Source organism: Corvus kubaryi, unplaced genomic scaffold (assembly GCF_017639235.1).
Source record: "Corvus kubaryi isolate FWS band 111438036 unplaced genomic scaffold, C.kubaryi_AGA036_p1.0 split3-37173, whole genome shotgun sequence".
NCBI lineage: Eukaryota > Metazoa > Chordata > Aves > Passeriformes > Corvidae > Corvus > Corvus kubaryi.
In genome coordinates, this window is record NW_024582085.1 from 471623 (window position 1) to 482759 (window position 11137).

The window sequence follows — 11137 nt, forward strand, 5'->3', positions numbered from 1 at the left end:
ATGTGCACCCAACAGGTATTTTTCAGTACAACCACAACTGCAGCAGGGCCCATCCATCCCAAGGAAAGCTCCTCACTTGCTCAAGGTGCAGCATGTTTTTTACAGGAGACAGGTTGACAGACAGGTTTAGTTTGTTTGGAGACAACCTAAACACTCTGGGTGGGTGACAAAGTAAACTCCAACCAAACTGTAAGCACAAAGAGGAAGAACAGAGTCATAATAGGTCCCTTCCCCTATTTCTCCACCAACACTCATGGTAAGAGATAGACACAGGGGAGACTGTGTAAAGCTGCCTGCCAAATAATGAGCCTCCAGTACTTGCTGCACCTCCAGGAAGATCTCCAAACTCCATAACCTGTCCAGATTGCCAAATTCTTATTAGCATCACCACAAAAAAATTCACTATTTAACAGCATTTTAAAGCTACTATCAGGGCCAGGGAGCCTTACAGGCCCACATGAGGAAAGCATTCATATCCCCACTTCAGAGACAGGACAACAGAGACAATCTTGCCCAGAGCTTCAGGTCAGTGCCTGGGCTAGAATAAGCAATCTTCCCCCCATATTCCTTAACCATATTCCTAGACATCACCTTTCTTCCCTGTCACATGCCTGATATATACAGTAAACCCAGAGGCAGCTGGAAGCAACAAGTGCAGAGGCTGACACATCTACAGCACCTTGCCTGGAGCTTCATGGGATGTTGTGTTCAGTGCTCCTCATGGCTTTGGTCTCTCCCCCACTGCAAACAGAAAATTAATAAAACGTGAAGGTAGCACCCTCCATCTCCTTGTGAAAAATGACAGCAGATTAGATTGCAGCAGAGGAGCTGGGGGGAGGTTCAAAGTGTTTGCCACTTAATGGAAAAATTGCACCTTATTACCGAAAGTTGTTGGGTAACTAATTACTGTTAAAGTCTAACGTAAGCAAGAAGGCCCTACAACCAGAAGAACACAGACCTCCCCAGCAAGAGCCAAGGTCCACTTTCCATTCTGCTTAAGAATCAGTGGGACTTGGAGATGTGAGGCTCAGAAGTTATTCCTGGGCATGAATGAACACTGACCCACAGAGATCTGCATGTGCAGCCCACCCAAATTTCGCCTCATGAGAGCTGTGCTTCTCAGGAAGCCCCACAACTTCTTGTTCCTTTCTCAGCAGTTTCTGCTGAAGGATCAGCTCTACTGCTCTCGGAGCAACAAATGAAACCTCTCAGCATAAAATTCAGCACATCCTGGTAAGCCAGAATCTGTCCCGGGTTACCTTAGTATGACAAGATTTCAGTGGGACCACTCAGCAGCTCCTACCCCATGGCAGGGTCAGGGTAGCAGCCTCTCAGAGAGGGACAGGGCAGAGCAGCAGTGCAGCCATCCCCAAATCTGTTTTCCCCAAAGTCAACCTGCTTACCCAGCCCTGGGGGTGCCTTCTGCTGGCATTGCAGGGCCACTCAGCTCACAGAGTGGTGGGAATCAACCCAGCAAAGAGCCACTGATGGCTGTTCAGGTGCTGCGAGGGAAGAAATTCCACTGAGTCCCTGAGAAGGCTGTGGATAAAGCTCTAATTGGCACTAAGTGGGCAGGGGCTATGTACATTCTGGCTACACTACTGCCTGGCCTCAGAGGGCAAACCTATCTCTGGGATGAACACCCAAAAACAAGAGTTTCATGGATCTTTACACTGGGACCCTTTTCTCTGCTGTGGGCAGGTGAGGAGGGTGCTCAGCAGCCATACGAATAGTTCATATAGCACTACACAGGAAAGGTGCACACCATGCAAGACAGCTCATACCCTAAGAGAGAATCTGGATTTATAACTCTTATTCCAGGGGCTCTCAGCACTTCATACTCTCTGGGTTTGCTCCCCAGAACAACGGCCTCAGGAAATAAACGAATTTTTCTTTCTAAAGAAGTCATTCACTGCAGCTCCAATACTGCCCTATTGCTTCAGGCTCACATGTAGTCCAACTAAGGCTTGGGCAATCCAGTTCATGTCTGTGTGGCCATTTGCAACCCATTGGTTTTGACCTTAGAAGAGAAACACACACCACAGATCCACCCTTAGTGCAAACCATGAGCCATGGCCCACACGTGGGATGGGCACCATTGTACAACGGAACAGGCTCCTGTCACAGCCCACCACAGCAAAGCAGCTGAGTATGTTCAGATTCCACCAGCCTGAGGCTATACCCTGAAATCACTGGGTGACTCTGTGCTTTCCAGACGGGCAGTCACAAAATTCATACAAAAGAAGACCCCAGAGACAGGAGCCTGTCTTGACTGGCCTCTGCACCTGAATGCAGAAATCTGGCAGGTTTGGTGCTTGCGGCATCTCCTCCCCTGGGCAGAGCATAACACAGGAATGAGGAAAGGGTAAGTGCTAAAACACCAACAAGTCTTCTGTCCTGAGAGATGCCTCATGCTACCAGAAGAACAGAACTCACATCTCAAGTACAGATCAGAAAAAAGAGTCCCTGTCTGGTTCATCTTCCCCCTGGCCCAATCTCCTTCAGGACTTGTTTGCTTAGGTGCTGCAAAAGGCACCAGAAATGGCCATTTGCTTATGAGAGATCAGAATCACAAACCTCTGCCTCAAAGCACTTGGAACCTGTGTAGGAAAGTGTGAGGGGGCCAGCTGGGCTGGAGGCAGAGACTGTAGCATCACAGTTCTGGGAACACACACTTGGCTTTGGGAGGAGCACACAAGCTGCAGGGGCTGGACACACAGCACTGCACAGCAACCAGGCCTGCACAGGAGCTCTGCCCCTCCATCCCACACACAGGGGCTGCTCAGCCTTTACGTCACAGCCTCTCCATGCTGGGATGGGGCAGATGCCGGTGCTTTCCCATCTGCTGAGCCCACACCTGCTCCCATTTCCACTGCCACTGGGAGCCACAGATGCCTTCGCCACATTTCAACCTGATCTCTGGGGAAGGCTTTGTTTGTTTGCCCAATGTGCCAGGGCTGCAATTAGCAGGCAGAGTGGGCCAGTCACACCTGCAGGGCACAGCACAAAGCTGCTTTAACCCCCTTTATCGACCTGAGCCCCTTGACCCCTGACCTTCCCAGGGAGAAATGGCAATGCATGGGATACCTCTGGCTCTGCACTCTCAAGGATCAAGGTGTCTCCCACAGGTCAAGAGGAGGGGTACTACAAACACAGACACTCCCTAAATTTTGAGAGCCACGGCAACCACTGCCATCAGGCACAAATGGACCTTTGCAGGGGGTAGATTGGCCTTCCCTGGGAAAGGCTCTCACCTTCCCCTGCAGATGGAGGCAAAAGGGCTTGCCACAGGCTGGAGCAATGTTCCCACTCTCCCCCCTCCCCACACCAGCCAACAACTCTGGCCCTCTGATGCTGTGGGTATAAGCATTTTCTGACAGCTGCTGTGCCCACCTTGTCCCCTCACAGTCGCCCCATTGCATTGAGGAAGAGGAACAATTTGTGGTGAGATCAGCCTGGTGTGTTATGGGGGTTTGGGGGAAACAGACCTTGGGGTTTAACAGGGCTGCTCCCCCATGAGAGCTCCCACAGCCAGAAATGAACTTGAACTCCAGCAGGGCAGGGCAGAATTGTGCAGAGACAGAAGACTAGATAAAAGAGATTATCTTTTTATAGATACGGATTTTTTTTTAAGAGAGCAGGAAGGAGCAGGAAAGAGAGGCAGAGTCCAGGGCCTGGTCTGACCAGATCTGAGGCTACCAGAAATGCTGGCTGCTCTTGAAAAGGCTTCCTGACTCTCCCCATGCCACCCTGGCTTCCTTGCTGGCCTCTGCCACAGAGATCCCACCAGCCTCGAGCTAATTTGGGCTTGTGGGTGAGAACACAGAAACACAATGGTGACAGGAATGAAAAGCAATGGGGAGGATGACACCCAGGAGACTTATTCTTATCAAAAAACAACAGTATATCAACGGAGATCTGTGAAGATGGAGAAGAACCTTTTGTAAAAGCCACAACTGAGCCAAATCCTGCAGTTTTTACATGCTGGTCTCTCGGGAACCCCATGATGAAGACTGCCCCAAAGGGGGACCCCTGTGCCAGGCCAGGCCAGGCCATGTGCCCGACACGCTGCTCACTGAGCAGTCACACACCCACGGCACAGTCGCTGCTTGCCCTGACCATGTGCTTTTTAATTACAGCTTTTATTTGCAAAGCATCTCTTATAGAAAAGACAAATTGCATTACTCTCAGCTTATTAAAATCACACTCAGAGTTTCTCAACTGCTAATTACACGCAGGCAGCAGTGTCAGTGTAATTAAAGCTGAGATGGACGTTTGGGGATACAGCTGTCCACAAGTCTTTCCTGTGCTGGTCTGAGCTGGGCTCAGTTGAGCCCTGCTCAGGCCTTGGCCCCCGTGACACCCAGGCACAGCCCTGTCATGCCACAGGAGATGATGCAGGTAAGGCCAAGCGCCTCCTCAGCACATGGGATGGGGGGGCCCTGCACCAAACCTCCCCAGTTATACCTGGGCACCCACCCTGACTCTGCTGCAGGGGTTGGGGTAAGGCATACATGTGGCCCTGGGGTTACAGCACTGAGGTGCAGGGAGTGAAAGGGGGTTTTCTCCTGTTTCGGTTGCTAAATGATTGCAGTAAATCACATTGCCTGTCTGAGCCTCCATTTGCTTTCATGCAAAATAGAGATTTTGGGCTTCCCTGTTAATTAAGCAGCTCTGGGAACAAACCACAGAATGGACTCTTGCTGGCACCCACCTCACACAAACATTTTAAAGCCTGACTGTGGCACACAACAGACCTGGGAGTGGATTACACAGGGGAAGGTGTGAAGCCGCAGAAACTATGAGTTCCAAAGAACTGAGGGACAGCAATAAAAGAGCTTACAGACCTGTGAGGAGCTGGGAGCCCGCTGGAGAACCAACTGTGCCTCTGCAACACTTGGTCTTGGCAGAAGAGCCACCACAGGTGTGCAAACAGCCGTGTGGGGACAGCACAGCAAACACCTGCCCTGAGCTCAGGCACCTCGGAAACAGAGCTCTCAGGACACAGGACCAGGTAAGCTTTGGGCAAGTGGGGACTTAACCCCAGCACTGGCTTCCTGCTGCGAGGGGATGCTGTGGAAAATATCACCTCCAGGAAGATGAAGCACTAATTAGGGAAAGCAGATAAAGACTGCATCTCTTTCAAGATGAGTTTCCTTCCCACTGAAATCCTCACGGTTTCAGTGCTCAGCAGGATGCAAACACATCCTTAAACTACTTCCTGGAGCCTAGTTTCAAAGATCAGCCCCTTCAAATGCAGCAACATGCCAAGATCAATAGCAGACCCAGGAGAGCTCTAATCATGCCAGCTCCAAAACCACCGGGTTTCCACTACAGTCAGTTACCTATCAGATGCCAAGGGGCACTGCTACCTTTTCATATTTGAAAAGGCTACCAAGACTTCCTAAGCAATCAGCCTTACTTAAGTACCAAGGAAAAAAAAATCATTAGGAAATTTTATGTTTCAGAAACAGCATGATGTGCCTGTGCAATATATCCTGGAGAGGTAAACACACAGATCGAGTTCACAAGTGAAGAGGAGCAGAGCTCACAGACACTGGATGTGATCCCAGGAACAAGGACATGCTCATCTGTTCCTTGAACAGTTTTACTACTAACTCCCTAAAGGTTATCCAAACCCTGGGAAGCAGCTATCAGGTGATCATTTTTAATCCACTACAAGTTACAAGTGAAGAATGAATGATCAAAATTTCGTGTGGAAAAAGCTGAGTGGGGTGTCCTATGGGTGCCAGAGGCAGTATGTTCAATATATTTACTTGTGGCCCAGTAATGAAACAGTAAGGATAACATATGGAGCTAGCAAAAGGCATCAGGAAAATTTCAGTTGTAGAAAACTTGAAAACATCTGTGAAACAGGGCAAATAATAGCTGATGGAATTCAATGTAGAAAAGTATATAATTCCTGGCTGTGATAAACCAGTATAAAGGATAGATATATATTGATGAGTTTGAGTTGGAAGCTCCTTATACCATATACACCATTAAACCTCTTACAAAGATTTGGGGGAAAAAATGGAGCAAGAAGGAAGCAAGAATTTGTTAGCTCCTGATTCATTGGCTCTTATTTAGAGCTTATAAATGAAACTGGGTCTGTAAAAAGGAAAAGTATTCTTTTGAAAAGGATAAAGAGGACAGAGGCAGAGTTAAGAATCAAAGCTGGCAAATCAAGCTACAGCTACGGAAACTTTTTAAAAATATATAATAACTTACTACAAAGAACTTACCTAAGAAATGACATAACAAAGATTATGCACACTGAAAAACAAAGTGTTTTCAGTCCAGGGTGTTCACTCAAGTACAGCTAACTGCAGCTCCCTTGGAACAGCACTGAAATCTGTCCAAATAGGAGAATTCCCGTCAGAGGTCATTATTTTCACCCCTTAAAACACGTGTGCAGCGTTAGAGCATGCCACAGGAACACAAAGCCTGAAAAGCACAGGCAGGATTCCCAAGAGATTCAAGCCTTCCTCTCCCTACCTGGAGCCTCTGGCAGCGAGGTCTCGCCCAGCCTCATCTCACCTCCAGCCTCCGAGCAGAGCCACTCACTCCATCCGCCCCACGGACACACCTGCGCGCTGCGATCCTACCTGGAGCTAAGTGGGATTTTCCATGCAGGCGGTGCGGCATCTCAGGGGTCCTCCCAGCACATCCCTGCCTGGCCCAGGGCTTGGCGACTGGCCCAGGGAGAGGAGAGCCTCTTCTCCAGAGCAGCCGGGCTGTTCCCCTGTGGGTGAGAGGCTGGGTCAGTCCCAGTTCTTGTACTGGGCACTAGATGGCACAGACGGGAGGCGGTTCAAGGGGAGCCCGGGCCGGGCGGGCCGCACGGGGGGCTGCCACTTGTCCAAGGGGGGCTGCTGCCATGGGGAATGCGTTACCAGCAGCAGCATCCCACGGGGATATCCTCTCCACGGGGTACCCCCCCTGCACCCCCCGTCCTGTCCAGCCAAAGCGCCGCCCGTGCTGCAGGGAAGCTGGGTAACTCGGCAAGGGCTGTGGCATCCATGCCCCTGCCTCCTGGACACGACCTGCTACTTCTCACCAAGATCAGGCTCACTGCCACGGCCTCGAAAATACCTGGTTCACAGAGTAGCCCTATATTTAGCTCAAACTGCATCAAAAAGAGGGCATAAATCCTCCCTGGGAGGGCCTGTCCTGTTTCACTGTGGGGCTGCACCTGGGTCATCAGCCTCCAGGTTAGTAAATAGCACCTGATACCCGGGGTGTGGAGAGAGACACCGAGGGCCAGGAACCCAGGCTGGGTTCAAGCCATTTCTGGGGAGTGGCACCCCAGCACCTTTCCTTTGCCCTGTGGGATGATGGTGCAAAGGAGGGAAGCACTTAGTCACTGCTTTTAAAGCATTTGTCACAAGGTAGCTCCTCTAAAGCAGCTTGCTCTTCCTCCTGGTTTTCCTCCTTTTCAGCACTGCTGTCTGCAATCACTGAGGCAGGACCTGCACCCCAGAGCTTTCCCAGCCTCATCTTCCTCAATTTCTTTAAGGTGTGGATGAAATTCTTTACAAATGAACTGTGTGGACTGACGTGATGAGGCAAACATGAGCTAAGCCACACAAAACTGCTGTAGTAAGCACAGGAAAAGCCAAAGCATTTTCTATGGGGACCAAAAAAAAGTATGGGAAGGTGGAAGGTTGTATGTTGGCCTCTGCTGTTCTGACATTAGAAATTCACTTTACTCCAAAGGTTAACACAGTTAATGCATCTGCTGAAGATCACAGGCTCTGACAGCCTGCCTGGAACAGCTCCATCCATGGTACGGTGTGAGGGACAGCATGTGCGGGATGGCACTGAGGCGAGCAGCAAGCTCTGTGCACAGGGCAAGAAGTGGCACACATGGGTGTTATCCAAACCAAACCTGAGCCTGGAAAAGCCCAAAAGAGCTTTTGTGCTGAGCAGCTCAGTGATGCCAGGTATTAATGACACAGACAAGTCTTCAAGGAAAAGCCTGTTTGCTTTTCAAACAAACAGCAGCACTACCCTTTCCTGTCTGCCTGCTCATGGCACTGCCCTGCAGACTGCAGTAGGTCTAGGGATCACCTAGGTCAAACCCCACAGAGTGAATCCTTCAGGGTGTCATAGGTGACAGACAAAACATAATTCAGATGCCTGCACTGTAAAATCCAAATTCATCCATGGTGTAAACAGGGCAATAGGTCAGTTTGGCTCAGTGGCTCTTAGCTTGTAAAGGCTGGAGTGGGTGACACTGGTGACCTGGGCACAACCTGGGGAGAAACTCATGCTAGATCCTGGGGACAGCTCTGGTCCAGTGTCCAGAGGCTGAGAAGTACAGAACAGCCAGAGAAGCCCTTTCAACACCAGGCTCTCACTGACAGACTTGGAGACCTGCTCCTGATCAGCCATCTAAATCTAAATGCTGGGTCACTGGTGTGTAACAACCTGGCTCTGAAAGGTTCCTGGGCAGAGAAGGAAATGCTCAAAGAAGGCTTTTATGCTTCAATTCCCACTCCAGCTCTGCTTCTTGTACTCTTCAAACATTTGGGGTTTTTTTAGACAAGAGATGTCTTTTCATCTTTGGATGTAAATGGAGAAAAAATATTCAAACATAAAAGAAATAAAAACAGCTGGTTGCTTTTTCAGGCCTCCCATTAACTGTAAACACATTTTAAAAAGTGCTGAGGTCTTTGGAGAACATGAAAGTCTTAGTCAGTGGTGCCATCCTTCTCAGCAGGAGGACATCTAATGTGTCATCTGCTGGCTGGACTCGCCTCCCTCTGCCAGAGCCAGTGATGGGGAGAGCATTGAGCTTCCCATGCAGCCACCACTCAAACCAGCCACCAGCGCTTCCATGCCCTGTGTCTACTCAGGTCAGACTCCACAGCCTGGCCTCCAGTGCCTGGTCCATACACTGCCCTGGAGCCTGTGGTTGCTCTCAGCGGTTTAGAACTGCTTGCTAAGATGCTTAGAGCCACTATAATCTATGCATTTAGTAGTTTCAAGTTCCAAAAGAAGCTTAGCAGCACCAGGTGCTGCCTTCAGCCTCTCATGCATGGACTTAAGATGATTTAATTCTTTTATGAAACCATAACTCCATCCCATAGTTTTAAACTGGGGCGCTTCTAAGCCAGGTTTTCTAAAAGCTCTTCAGAAATATTTTTATGAGTCATAAAAATAAAAAGGGATTCCAGCGGGATGTATTATAAGATCAGACATTTCTGCCTCTTAAAAGCCAGAAATGCTAGAGCCCCATGGCAAGCATTTTAAGTCCTTGCAAGGCTTTCCTCCACTGCTTCTCCTGTCTTAAACCAGTTTCTTAAATGGTCTAATGTATGGTAATGCCTGGAGAGGTCTCAGGGCCTTCTCCTACACATCCCATCAGCCTTGTGAAAGCATCTGCAGGCAAAAGCCATCTCTGTGCTCCCAACAGAGGAGGTGGCTGAACAGAAAAGCAGCCCCTTGGGACCACAGGCTGCCCCGGGAGGTGTCACTTGCCAGCATTTGCTTCACTAACTCCATTGCTCTGCTATTTTTTTAACTTTACTGCTCCCCTTTACAGGCTGATCAAAAGCACAAGGTGTTACAAAGGGGACCTTGTGCTGCTGCCTTGAAAGACCTCCTTCTGGTCCCAGTGCCTCTCTTCTTCCTTTCTCTGGAGGGCTTCCCGAGGGTCATGTGTCTCTGCTAGGGGGAAGGAGAGGGCTGGGAAGGACAGAAAAGGTGTCTGAAAAGCACACACAGGCCCAGGTGGCAGGGGAGAGGTGCAAAAGGTGGAAGGAAGGAGAGGGGAAGTGTGAGCCTGGGGCAGGATGTGAGATGAGCCAGAGCTTCCCACCACCTCCCTCTGAAGGCCCCCACAGGGCTGGAAGAGATACCCCACAATGCAGGTGTGTGATTCACTTCCTGACTGGGACAGGAGAGTCTGGCCAGCCCCACTGCTTCCAGAGCAGTGAGGAGTATCTCTGGTGATGCTTTCAGAGCTGCCTGCCCTGCCATTCTGCCAGACACTACAGCCACTGCAGCAGTTCAGTGCAAGGTTGTGAGTCCAAACCTCACAGTATCTTCACAGCCCACCTTAATTTAATCAAGATAAAATTAATCTAAATGAAATGGGTGCAGCATGCTCCCCCAATGGAGGTAACAGAAATCCTCCATGCATCTCAGCTCCGTAATTGATTCCCCATAAATACAGCGGAAGCTCAGAATTCCCCTGTGCTTAAGAAGTCAAGGTAATGCCATGCGTCACTGGAGCGCAGTGGTGACCTTCCCTCTGCTCACAGCAATGTTGTCCAATCTCACCGTGACCTCAAGATCACAGGTTGTTGATATTCTCTGTGCAGGCAATATACAGCCCAACAAATCTGCTTTTATGGGCACTGCAAGAACTTGATTAATTTGCCCAATAATGAGCAGGCCAGTGTCCATAATTATGTAGCAGAACTCTGTCCTTTTGAAAACCCCTCAGACCCAGAACACCACCAAGGGCCTCGTGGGCTGCAAAGAGAGCCTCAGTTGCTAGAAGCAAAAGGTTTAAGACCTAATGAATGTTACATGGGCAATTGCTACCACTTCTCCATCAAATGCAGAGCCTCAACAGTGACTGTCTGCATGCAGCAGCTTCCACCAGCACTGATGCTGCAGGAAGTCCCTAAGACTACAGCCCAACTGATGCTGTGTTTATCTTGTATCTCTCCATCTCCATGTACTCTGCAGTTTCAAGGAAGAAATCCCCTTAATGGTTGCAATTAAGAGGACTTCTTCCCCAAAACTGCACTGTCATGGACAGATGGACCTTCTCCAGGTCTGCTGCTTTGTTCAAGAGCTTACAGGTATTTGGGATATGGAGCTCCCACATGAATTGCTCATGGCCAAACAGCAAGTGCATTTGCCCCTAGATATGATGGAATCAAATCTGGAGCCTGCACTAGCTCTTTGCATGTATCTCTCCAGAGCAATAGCTGCCTTCCCAGCAGGAGGCTTGGCTTTGAGGGATCTGACAACAAGCTCAGAGCCACGAGAAATAACAGCTCGGGAGCTCAGACAAGCTGGTTTGCAGGCAAACAAAAGCTGAAGCTGTAAAAGTGTGAGGCAGTCAATGCAGTGTCTGGCAGCACAGCATCACCTCCGCCTTAATCCTCTTTCCCTT

The 11137-nt window shown here is 49.6% G+C and overlaps 1 protein-coding gene across 4 annotated transcripts in view; it reads right to left on the reverse strand.

The window, feature by feature from the left end:
- The window catches only part of GGT1 (gamma-glutamyltransferase 1), a 30088-nt gene extending 23322 nt beyond the window's left edge, over positions 1–6766 (reverse strand). Inside the window, exon 1 of one of the 4 annotated variants that reach the window (XM_042015119.1) lies at positions 6609–6766. Coding sequence is in view for 2 of the 4 variants with exons in the window: in XM_042015116.1 (XP_041871050.1) it covers positions 680–696 (17 nt within the window). In the remaining 2 variants the exon portion in view is untranslated. The other 3 variants (XM_042015120.1, XM_042015117.1, XM_042015116.1) reach the window with 3 other exon arrangements.
- Positions 6767–11137: the final 4371 nt, after the last annotated feature.